The sequence below is a fragment of the Geospiza fortis genome, unplaced genomic scaffold, assembly GCF_000277835.1.
Source record: "Geospiza fortis unplaced genomic scaffold, GeoFor_1.0 scaffold40, whole genome shotgun sequence".
Classification (NCBI taxonomy): domain Eukaryota; kingdom Metazoa; phylum Chordata; class Aves; order Passeriformes; family Thraupidae; genus Geospiza; species Geospiza fortis.
In genome coordinates this window covers 1,813,236-1,825,941 of record NW_005054297.1, presented here as the reverse complement: position 1 = coordinate 1,825,941, position 12,706 = coordinate 1,813,236, and the positions used below count along the sequence as shown (strand labels likewise).

The 12,706-nt window shown below is 38.0% G+C and overlaps 1 protein-coding gene across 1 annotated transcript in view; it reads right to left on the bottom strand.

Moving 5' to 3' along the window:
- LOC102032481 (ADP-ribosyl cyclase/cyclic ADP-ribose hydrolase 2) overlaps window positions 1-12,706 on the bottom strand; it is a 16,430-nt gene that overhangs the window by 1,783 nt on the left and 1,941 nt on the right. The window contains exons 2-8 of the mRNA XM_005415418.2: window positions 10,304-10,433; window positions 9,102-9,237; window positions 8,521-8,603; window positions 7,188-7,264; window positions 4,585-4,677; window positions 3,025-3,111; window positions 2,488-2,547 (exon numbers count right to left, since the gene is read on the bottom strand). Of these exons, the coding sequence (XP_005415475.1) occupies window positions 2,488-2,547; window positions 3,025-3,111; window positions 4,585-4,677; window positions 7,188-7,264; window positions 8,521-8,603; window positions 9,102-9,237; window positions 10,304-10,433 (666 nt within the window). The remainder of the gene's footprint in view (window positions 1-2,487; window positions 2,548-3,024; window positions 3,112-4,584; window positions 4,678-7,187; window positions 7,265-8,520; window positions 8,604-9,101; window positions 9,238-10,303; window positions 10,434-12,706) is intronic.

The window sequence follows — 12,706 nt, the reverse complement described above, 5'->3', positions numbered from 1 at the left end:
CTGGAGAGGAGGTAAGGGGCACCACCACCAGGCAAGAAGCCCCAGGTACATTACAGCACCTCCTGGGCCATCCCTCTGCTACCCTGACCCAGCTCTCTCCTTTGCTATGCCCATGTAACAGGAGTTGTGGTGACATAAAAAGTCACTTGTCCAACTCTGATGTTTTTGGGCTCAGGACATTATTCTCTGGAGGTTGAGAGGGAAGCTATCAGCCTTGTAACAGCAACCAGCCCTGGTGAAAGGGGATGCATGAGCCCCTGCCTGCCTGTCCCACTGTTTACTGTGGAAGTATGAACAGAGAGCACCTGCTCTGCAAAGGAAACTTTCCCTAACAGACACCCTCTCCAATTAGTGACACACCCACTGACCAGCCCCCAGCCAGTGAACGGACCATCAGAGAGCACAGCAAACGTGCCTAAGAAGGTAATCAATCATCAAATCATTTATATGCGTCTGCTTAAGGCTCGTTCTGAAAAGGCAGCTAGTTTCTATAGAGGTGGTGTTATTTACTGCAGAGAATTGAGTGATTCTGGGAAGAATGTAAGTATTAATTGGCTTGTAGCATTTAAATTACTTAAACTTCAGGGAGAGGAAATGATAGTTTTGCATTCAGATTGGGAAGCTCTGTTGTGATTTGGGATAGATAAGAAATTAATCAAATTTATTACAGTGTCATGCATAGAGGATGGAATACAGTGCTCATGAAGGAAACAAGCAAGGAAACTTTCCCTAACGAGGATGAGAACAGCTGAGTTGCTCAGGAGTTACCCCAGGAGAGGGTGAGCTGGTGTTTTAAGTTCACCAGGGATTATGTGAGTACCGACAAGGGTGGGAGGGAAGGGGCGGCTGTTCCCCTGCTTGCACACTGCAAACGCCATGTGGCAATACTGCAGAACTGCATGCTCACCCTTAGCTGAAAGGAAAAACACGTTAATGGTTTCCAAAAACCTTCTCATCCAGGCTTCCTCAGCTGAGTAGCACACACACATCACAAAACTTTGAAGAAAATTATTTAAAACCTGGGCGAGGAGAAAAATCTTCTGTCAAGACTTCAATAAAATATTGTATTTTTCAAAGTCCTGTGCTCTTTCTTCCAGTTTGTTAATATTGTCACTTATTATTTTGAAGGGGAGAACTGTATTTTCATTTGACATGTTGTCCTGGGGTGACCATTCAGTTGCAGAACAAGGAAACCCTATTTTAATCTAAAAATGGCATTTTGTAACCAATCAAAGCCCTAACATGAATTCTGTTCTATGATCTACTGCCTATAGAGGTCTGGAGCTATCAGTGGGATTCATAAACCCACCATTTTCATACCATTTATATGCTGGTGCTAAGATATAAATTGCATGCAGGAATACATGTTGCATTGCAAGGTGAGTAAACGTTTTCAGTGACCAGCAAGAACAGGGAATACTCCCTTTCTCTGTGTGTACCAAGAACTGGGCATATGTTACAGAAGGTGCTGTCCACCTCTTTTTCTGTACTGCATGAAGCACTACAGCCCCTCCCAGAGGCAGGCAAGCTGGAGTTGCACCTCTGCTGCCGTAACCAGGGACAGTAAATCAGGACTTTCACAGCAGAAGTTGTCATTGCAACGTCACACAGGTATTAACCAACAAAAATTTGCATGTGCTTGAATAGGGAAGAAAGGACACTAAGAAATAAAGCATGGATTATCCATAAAAAATTTAATCACAAATCAGTGTTTATGTATTGATATATTCTACAACATTCCAAACAGTGAGGAAGTTCTCATTCAGATGTTCAAATATCTCATGTGTACCATATAGATCTCATGCCATAGCATATAGATTATGAAATATAGTCAGAATTGAAAACAGTAATCTTTACTGTAAATTCACTGAAATTCATAATAAATTAATTTAATGCTCCTCATATAATATAGATAAGTAGGGAGTTTGGGAGCAATGCTTGCTAATTAAGAAGTTATATCTTGGATGTAATCTGCATTCTTTGTAGATAACTCACTGGCCCAAGGTAAATACATCAAAATATAGAGATTAAGTCTCACACAAAATGGAAGATAAAAAGAAAACTTCCTCAAAATTTAGAACTGAAAATTCCAGTAGTTGGAGAAATGTATTTTAGACCTGTTGCCATTTGATCTATACTTTGATTATTCAAGAAATTATATTAATGAAAACAACTTCAAATTTGTAATAGATTTTATATCAGAAGAGTAATATGTATAAACTTCACATCATCAATGATATACAGTGTTACTGTGTGATCAATGAGAACCCATTAACACCTAATTTTGAACAGCAGGTGCTCACAGACAGCTGTGCACAATTTGTGAATAGAAACTGCTAATTCAATCCACAGCAACTAACACATTCAAGACCACTGTATATTGCATATGGAGAATATATAACAGGTGGTAGAGGTGGGATCTGTTGACTTCTGCCTAATTTATTCAGTTGTAATGACACTGAGATAGGCTGAACTTCTTTTACTTACGATGCAAGGGCACACTTAGAATGATCAGGATTATCCAGGCAGAGTAAGAACATTACAGACCTGTGAAAATACCATTTTATTTAGCACCTTCCAGGCAGACAACTGAGAAAAAAAAAATGAAAAAATGAAACAAATTCACAGTACTATCATGTTTAAATCTTCTCTTCATTAAATTTATCTTACAATCAATGGGAATGACTAGAGCTGTGAAATCTATTGTGAGTAACTGGTAATTCTGGAGACATTCAATAGTGTTTTTAATTATTGTTTAGATTTTAAATCCAAGTACATGAGGCCATTTTCTGTGTCTGACATTGAGTAAGTACAATGTTCCACTCAATCATACAGTAAGATGTAATGTTTTGCTCAATTAACAACCAAAAAATGCCAAGTCTGAAAAATGTGACATCATCCCTCCAACATATCAGTCCCTCCTGAAGACATGACATGAATGGCACTTCAGTATTGCACAGTAAGAATCAAAATAGATAAGGTGCTTCTGCAAATACAGCATAATAATAAAAGGTTTTCACTTACTTGTAATTGTCAGTGCAAGTGACATTAAATCCAAGAGTTTTCAGCCTGGTTTCTAATGTCTTTACACTATTAGTTCCACAGGAATCTCTGTGAGGAAGGATTTCAATATTATTGCAAATCTTTTGTTATATAATTTTTTTCACTGAACTTGATGGAATTAGTAAAGTAAATTCCCATTACTTTGCCTCTTCTGTATTCCATAACACCAGTAGAAGAATGGTGTACATTGCTCTTTATGCTTCATTTTCTTACATTACTTTTGTTTCACAATTTATCCTTTTCACAGTTTACAGAGTCTGGAAGATTAGCTTCAGCCAGTGTAGCATTTTCACATTCTATTCACTAATAATCCCATGTTTAATATTTGACTAGACAGAAAAAGACCTAAATAATTTTGTAAAATAGTGTTTTGTTTATAATATTGTTTGGCAACTATTTAGGTAGTGATAAAGTTGATGCTATCTGTCTTTACAGAATAAGTTTGTTATAATAAATGAGAATTATACTTTTTGTTAGAAGCTTGTTCTCTCTCTTGAATACTGAATAATAGAAAAATACAGAGAGAAAAAAACCCAGAAACAATCCTAAACACAGCTCCTGTTTCTTGCACTGACTTTTTAATTTGTAGTCCAATTAGTATAAGAAAGTTTACAGAACCTACTGAGACCTCTAAACTTGCACCAACATAAAGTATTAAGGCCAGTGCTACTTATCTGCTGGTCAGTAAATACCCATGACTAAAGAAAGCATATGGAGACCAACAAAGTAATTGCAGAAAACAATTAATAAAAATATACAATTACTCCCATGCACCCATTTACTGAAATATAAACTAAGATTCAGTGCTTGTCTTAGCTTTTCTTTGTAAAAAGGGCAATTTTTGCAAAGATTAGCTGTATGTTTTTTCCCTCACAGAGGGTGTGATTCTTTGATTTAGAGATGGGCTGAAAAATGCTAATCTGAACTATGTTATGTAGACCCCCACAGCACTGTGGTAAAATACACAACAGACCGCACAAACTGTTAGGACTGATCAGTTTTGTTATAGTTGTTTCTTACTTGTTTACTTTATTTAAATTACCAAAATTAGCAAAATTAGACACTTTTAAAGCCTACATTTTATTACTGCATTAATTATTGAGAGAAAAAGAGCCAGAGTTGGTATTTGCCTGCTTCTACAGATTTTCAAACCATTGAGATAGGTGAAAATGGAAAGAATGCATATGGCAAGGTGAAAGAAATATCACTAATCAGCACTTAATCTGAAATTCAGATTGACAGTAAAACTGTTCATGCTCTGTCTTCATTCAGGGTCTGAGATCCACACACACATCTAACCAAGAGTTGTCTCCAGATCTAATATTAGACTTTATTTTTATTTTTTCTAATTCTGGTATTTCTCTACTTTCTGAGAATGGCAGGTTGTGTCTCCTGTGTTCATGAAAGCATCTAAAATACTTTAAGTAGTATGCAAATACAACCAAACAGAAAGATAAGGTGAAATTTTAAAGACAGGTCCAAAAAGGAAAAACTAATTTTAATTTTGAAGACATAACTTACCTATCTGGTCCTTCAATATCATCCACAACCCAAATGACAACTTGTGAGATTTTGTCTTTCTGGAAATTAGGTATTTCATAATCTGCAAAAAAACTGATTCAAGAAAAAAAATTGAACTATAAAGACCATGAAAATTAAACAGCCCTTTTCCTCCTCTGTATTAATGAATTCACCTAAAAGTGAACAAGAATGAACTTTTAAAAATGCAAAAACAAATCAAAAAGCCTTTGATGCTTCCTCATAATATCTAATCTAAGAAGATATGAAATCCAAAGGTTGATTTAAATGTCTCTAGATTGATTTTTTTTTGTGAGATGCTGGCATTTCAAAGCCATAGATTTCTAACCCTTTTAGCAAGATACAGTGTAATGATTTCCTATCTTTTAGGGTTTTTTTTTTCACTCAGAAAGTTTGTAAGGGCTGAATGCCTGGTCCAAGTCTGGGCCTAGGTCTCTCCTCTAATTTGCTATTTGCCTACCATGTGTCTTCTTAAATGTCTATATCAGCACCATAGTGTCTCTGAGCCCATTTCAATGTTCTGAGACCTCCACAGAGAAGAAGGGACCATCAGCTGCCACTTCCTGGGTGGGACCAGCAGTGACAATGTGGGTCTGTCCTCCCAGGCCTTCAGGCTCTGCCATGCAAGCACAGGACATGTGCTGCTTGCCAGTGGCTGGTGGCTCATGAAGTCAGCAAATTATTTCAAATTTCTGGAGAAGTGGAACAGGAGGACAGATAGCAAGAGCTGCTTTCTCAGGTCCAGTCTGGCATGGTGGTAGCTGACCAGAGACCAGCAGCAGCAACAGCACGTTTGCCTTTCTGTCCAAGGTGTCTAAGCCTGTCCAACACATAGTGAAAATATAACAAAAAATATAAAGGCTCCAACTCATTTACTCAGTCATGCATAGGCTATTACCAGAAAAAAAAGAAGCTTGCTCCCAAATTTGGAGAAATCTTTAACTAGAGGTGTCAGAAACCATGGAGGAACAATGTACAACTGACTTCAGCAGAACCAATTTTTGAACTGGCTTCTATTATTAAAGAAATATGCCAACTAAATTCATACTGTGTGAATGAGCGAAGTTATTTTGCTATGAAATGAAAAATAAGTCTTTACTGAAATGATCTCAGGTGACTTAATGGTGATTTAAGTGTGCAAACTTTAAAACTGAATAAACTTTGAAAGGGGCTTTGAAATACTTGAAAACAGACCAGAGAGATGGTCAGGAAGACAGGCAGATCTTTCAGATTAATTTCTGCTATTAATATTCAACTTCCAGCTTTTTTTAAACATGATCTCTTAAACAAATTCAGTCCTAAATGGACCAGAAGATACAGAGCAAAGAAAACAGATGCAGTGACTGGCTTTGTTTTCTCCTTGGCAGGCTGAGTTCCAGGGGTGATTTCACTGGCTAAAATATCACCAGGCTGGCAACCCAGGGAGCTGGTGGAATTAATGTGTGTGAGAGATGTTTTTTGAAATAAGGAATTTGTAAATTAACAGAAATAAGGAATCAATTTCTAAAATATTAATCTAGAATAGATTCTGGGTATTGGCCTGCAGGCAGGTACTACCATCTGCAGAAGATTTGACCCCAGCTGATCATCTGACCAACCCAAGAAAACTGTTTAAATCTTTGTGATTAGCTGAAAGTTGTGTACAGAGATGGATGTTTTGGGGGACAGAGGTAAGTAGTTAGGAGGTGTTTTGGAAAAGATGGTTCTTCTTTCTCTCCTATCCAGAGATAAAATTGTCTTTTCAATGGTTATCTTTAGTCCTCATGAATACACAGGAGGAGACTCTCTCCTATGGGTTTTTAAAAGATGTAATTTTTTGATCTGCTTTGGACAGGACGGTAGCTGAGGTAATGAAGGATGCATTTCTTACCACAGGTAAGCAGTCACTACAGACACATAGTAAAAGTTCTAAAGGGTGTACTTTTAAAAAAATTCTGAATACAAGTTTAGATAAGCTTCTGCGTGGTGGTACACCTCTGAATCAGGAAAAATACACCTGTCCTTAACATAAAAGGAACTAAGAAGAAGAAAAAGAAGCTCATCTTTGCTATTCTCCTCCTCAACAAATTTTTTTTGTTTTCTCAAACAATAATAGACTTCAAACTACATCCATTCTTGGTCATGGGGAAATAAACACTTTCCCTTTGGAATTTACCAAGTTTGCTGGTAGGCCTGACAAAAGCTACATGCCTTGTAACAATATCCTCTATTTGGACATGTCTCTGAAGAGAAATTTCATTAACACTCACCTTTTTGAAGACATACACATTTTGCCACAGTATATTGGCTGACTCTAGGGCAGCCTTTAGAGCATTCACCATGATTGCCACAGCAGTTTGTAAAATGCAGGAGTTGAAAGGATTGCTCCCATCCAGTATGTATTAATCCTTCAGCTAGGGACAATTAACAGCTGTCCCCACAACTCAGCAGCCTTTGATGCAACAGGTTCTTTCAGCTGCACTTCCCATGCTTTGTGCAGCAGAAGACCCAAATAATTGGTTGACTTTTCTTTTTTGTAGTCATCCAAACTCTACACAGAAAATCACACTACACAGACTCCAGACAGAATCAGTCAGTTCTCTTACCCTGGCTGTGGATAAGCTCCTCCCTCTGCAGAACCATTCAGCAAGACCTGTATCACTCCAGAGCTGTGCTTTGCATACTGCAATAGATAACAATGCTTTTCAGACCTCACAGATTTGTCACGTAACATTATTACAAACAACAGTAACCAAGGAAAGAATTTTACCATGAAGACTATCAGAACTGCAAAAATAATACTAGACTAGCTAGCAGGTCACTGAAGCGAAAAGGATAGGAACCAAACAGGCCATGGTTTAATTCAATTATTTTTCTCAAGCTATTTTCTCACATTTATAAGTATTCTTCAGCACAAGAAGAAAGCATTTTGGCATTCTCTGTTGAGTTTGATATGTAAGTAAATGGTTTCAGCAAGGCTGTCAAATGAGGACCTGTAATCAGTAGACAGTCAGTGTGCTTACTGTGCTTAGTATATGGTTTTTATTAACAAAGCTACCAGAATTTTAACACATTATCTAGCTAAGGTGAATGTTAAGTTCTCCTTGCTAAAACGCTTGCAGCTAGTTGTTGAAGATTGCATGCAAGATGTTTTCCATTACCATCTGTATGGCTGATTACCTTGTCAAGTGAGCAGTTTGCCTTCTCTCTCTCTTTGAGTGACCACATTCACACCTCCCTCGGGAGGGGATCTCTGCTGATAACAGACTATTGAATATCAGTGCATGACTGATAAGAACTATAACATCCCATTGTGAGATGCTCTGCCCAGAGGGAGGAGCCAAGCATTGCTACCCCGATGTACTCTGAGATTCTGAAACTCCACCAGAGCTTCTCTCCACGGGATTCACCAGAGGAACAGCAGCTACCTTTTCCTCCACTGGATCTCCAGAGGAAGACTACATCCTTCTCTACAGATCCTCCTTGCTCCAACAGAACCACATCTGATACTTCAGAGGACTGCAGCCACATCTTCAATCGGACCAACACCCTGACCAAGAGGGTGTCAGGTTGGGTTCTGACTCTGTCCATGTTGTTCTAGTGGACTGCATTGTTTATTTTATTCTTTGTTTTCTTCCCTATTAAAGAACTGTTATTTCCTGCTCCCATATTTTTGCCTGAGAGCCCCTTAATTTAAAATTATAGCAATTCGGAGGGGTGGGGAGGGTTTACATTCTCCATTTCACGGGAGGCTCCTGCCTTCCTTAGCAGACTCCTGTCTTCCCAAACCAAGACACTAGTCTAAAACAGTGTATTTGTATCAGGGGGAATAATCCAGTAGAGTTACAGGTTTAAATCTGCTGTGAACTAGCAATGTTTTCCTGAACCACCCTGGACACACTCACAGATGTATGAAGTCAGCACTAATAAAATATTTACAGTGACTGAGGCAATCCTCCAGAAAGAATCCACCGCGTTGTTTTCACATTCCGCCATGGTAGGGCAGGATTCATAGTCCAGGCCTGTAGGAAGGCATGTGATTTGTACTATTAGAGTAATATATAGATAATCTATAGATAATGGCTATAAAATTGACTTTAGCAAGCAACTAAATATATTTGTGCATTACTCACTGAACCCACAAACTATGTTTGACATAGCACTGAAAGCTGTTGTATTTTTTCAGTAATTATCCATTCTTTGTAGTTTACACAAACAGTGACATTCTGAGGATTCAGTAATTTGGCTGAAATGGCTCTAACTCTGTTCCTGGGATGCAGGGAGCTCCAGGTTCAGAAGACTGAAGAGAGGTTTATCCCCACTGCAGGACCATTTAGATTTCGCTGTGTGCTCCCCTGACTGCAGTGTTAAATATTCACATGATACAAGAGAGAACAAGACAGTGAAGCTATCCCTGATTTTTCATGGGGTAAGAGCAAATTTAGTTTCTCCAGGATACAGCAGTTGGTCTCCATTATGGTTTTACAGATAAACGTTTAACATAGCCCTCATTGTCTTACCAGGGCTGTCTGCCTGCCCACACCAGTTCAGAAAATCTCCAAGGAAGCCAAAGAGAGTATCACCCACAGACATGTAGCGACGTCCTCTGGCAGCAAAGCTAAGGACTAGTAGCTGATTATTTTCCCAGAAAAGAGACTAGGAAAAAAAACCATAGAGAAGAAATGTACCAACACTTGGGTGCGGACACAGTGAGATTAGGGGGTATTGAAAACAGTTGAAAACATGTTTTTGATATTTCTTTCAAAATCAAGCTAATAACCAGAAATGTTAGCTATCTCTTTAAAGGAATGAAGTTTTTTAATTTTCCAGAGGTGTAAATTCTGATCACAAGTGACTTGAGGAACAGTAGTAGTTTGATGAGAAGGGACATAGTCCCATTTTAAATATAGTTAGGCCCAGCTTTGCCTGCCTCAGCAGACAGATTTAGGGGAAGAAGAAAAAAGGAAGATATTTATAAACCAGATATATGTCACCAGAAATCTCTCAACATTGCTATGTTGGCTTATGGTGTGAAAAAAACCCCATATGTCTAGATGTTATTTCTGTGTTTGCAGAACTCCTCATGAATTAAGCCATGTTGACAGTAGTATTTGTTGGTTTAGCTTGTATCATTTAGAAATGAGGAATAATTGTGCCAGAGGCACAACACATCTTTTGCACCTCCACGGTTTTTGCAACTGCCAGCACATCAAACCTTTACTGTTCTCTGGCACAGAACAATGTCCTCTCTCATTTCTGCTTTTGCTTGTTCAGTGTGTCAGTGTTTAACATGGCACTGTCATGAGACTTAGCTGTGAGGAGTAAAAGCAAAAGGTGATAGCAGGCACAGCATTTGCAGCCAGAGCACCTAACTTAAGGAAAAGCAGAAGTGGAAGTTCAGGGACTATGGCAGAGCTCCCAGCCCAACAGGGAAAAAGGGGGGATCTCTGTAGTATGAAAAGAGAGACATTGCTGAGAAGCTACTGCACAAAATAAATGGAGCCAAACACATTGAAACATGGTATCAAGTCTGAGTCTAGTTTATAAACTACAGAGTCTGGTTTATAAACTACAGACTGGTCAAAAAGAGTGACTCACAAATCAGTTACAGAATGACTTGTCAATCTTGAACTGTGTCACGTAAAATCTGTTGTATAAACATAAAAAACATAAAAAATTATTATAAACATAAACATTTATTATAAACATAAAAAATTATTACCTTGTTAGGTGGAATCGTGTGGAATGTGAGGTTGATAAATAATTCATAATCCTTAGGTAGAATGCTGCAAGGATCCTTGTTAACAAATGCATTTTTAAATGCTTCCCATATCTGTGAACAATTCTTCTCACTGTAATCATTAAAAAAAAAAACAAATAGCAAAATTGTTTTTTCAAAGCTGAGCAAGAAAGATACTTGTTCTCAACTCTTTCAAATACCCCAATTCAAATTTGTATAAGGTTAAGGCAGAAAACTGAAGTCAGGGTGGTAAAAAACTTGTAGCTCAGGAAGAGCATAGAGATCTTGTCTTCTGAGTCATAACTGCAGCAGATAAGGAAGAAGTAGCAAGGAAAATATTAGCATTTACAGTGTGGAATATGAAACACATTATGATTCAACAAAAACCTTAGTAGGTATGGTATACACAGCGAGTTTGCTGTCTAACACTGTAGAAATACTGAAGGAATAGCTTTCTTTGAATTTTCCAGATTCAAAAAGCCATTTCAAATAAACCATAGCTAAATATGCAATGCTGCTGGAATGCAATACTACTCTTAAAATGTCAGATTCAAATGGAGGACAAGTTGCTAAAAAGCTTTGATGGTAATGATGGTAATGATGGTGACAGATGCCTTCAGCTTCTAGGCCCTGGGACTGTGCAGTTTTCTCTTGCTGGAATGAGAACAGTGACCAGGGACTGTGTGACAGGGACACACACTGTCACTATGCAGTAGCTACAAGAAGTACAAGTATGTTGTCAGCATTCAACACTTCGAGTGCTGAAATAAGATGCTAGGCTGTGCACTCCAACATTTCCCTTCTGCCAGCTCTGTCTTGGGGACAATAACCTCCATGGAGGGACAAGACAGGCTGTCTACAGATGAAAGTGTCCTATCTCTTTGGACTTTCAGGATCTCACCTGTCACAGCTCTGAGCCTGCCTGGAGTAATTAGGAAGGGAATTTCTGTTTTCACCACTTTTCCACAGTACCTTCCCCACATAATGCTGTGACAATGTCTATGCCAGAACACTGCACAACAGAATAATTACATTATGTGCATACAGCCTTCCTAACATGAATAGCTGTCACTGCAAAGCTCTAGCTTGAACAACAATAGTCCTGATAAGTAAACCAAACTTTGCCATTACAGTGTTTTGCTCATTTAGTATTATCCATATACAGCAAGGTTTCTGCTGGTGCAGGTTCTTTAGGGCGCTGCTTTGTGACACTGAAAGTCACAGACACTTTAATGAAGCCCTTGTGATGAGCTATGCAGGAAACAGATCACAGATTTTCTTACAGAAATCTCTTGTCATGCTTCCAACAACTATATAAAAATTCCCTATATACTGCAAGCAGATAAGGATTTTGACCTGAAAATTTTCAGTGATGCAATATGATCCTTGATCACTAGTTTCAAGGTTTAAACAGATTTACTTAATAAAAGAATTTGGACCCTATTTCTGATTTCAAGCTGTTATACTTTGGCTTCTGACAATTGTATATACTTAGGTCTCATTTTGCTAAAGAGCTTTCTACTCAAAGCACTTACGTTAATCCTTGTGGGTTATGATCAACCGAACTTTTAAGATCTTTCTTGACAGGTGCATCCATCAGTAATTTTCTGGTTAACTCACGTATTGCTTTTTTTTTCATGACTTCTCACCCAGTTTTGAACAGCTTGCAAATCAAAAGGATTATACTGCTCTGATACTCAAAACTTCTTAGCTGGCAAAAACACTTCGAAACTACTGGGTTGGGGAGGCCTTCTGTTCAGGACTGCAGGACAATTCCCACTAATCTAATCATACTAGACACTAATAAGTCAGATTAATTTCACATTGTTTAGTTAAAACATTGTTTTCAAAGCTTTCATGTTATACTATAAATGAACAAATATGGACAAAAAGCATTATAGGAACCTTTGTGTTATTTAGCGTACTCCTGTTAGGAAATGTCAAATATGGAACCTTTGTGTTATTTAGCGTACTCCTAACTCCTAGCATTAGGAAATGTCAATCTTAATTCAAATTCCTCACTTCTGCATGGCCACAGCATTTTGTAAAATGCCTCTTTTGATTGCCATTTTGCACATTCTGTTTTAACATGTGGGAAAAGTTTTCTTTCTTTCTTCCTATAAACATTTTTATGTTTTAACAATCTTGCAGTGTAAAGACATGTTTTGCTAGCTTCCTTTAAGTTAGCAAAGAATTTTTAGAAAATTTGCACATAAATTCAGAAGCAAAACCTATCCAGGTGGTCATGTCTCTGTAAAACCTAGCTGAGGGCAACTAAGAAATAGACAATGAACAGAAAGGGCTATTAATAATCATAATATCTATTTTGCACCTGTTCAATATGAAATTTCCATTTTGTTTGGATTACATTATTTGCTCGTAGAC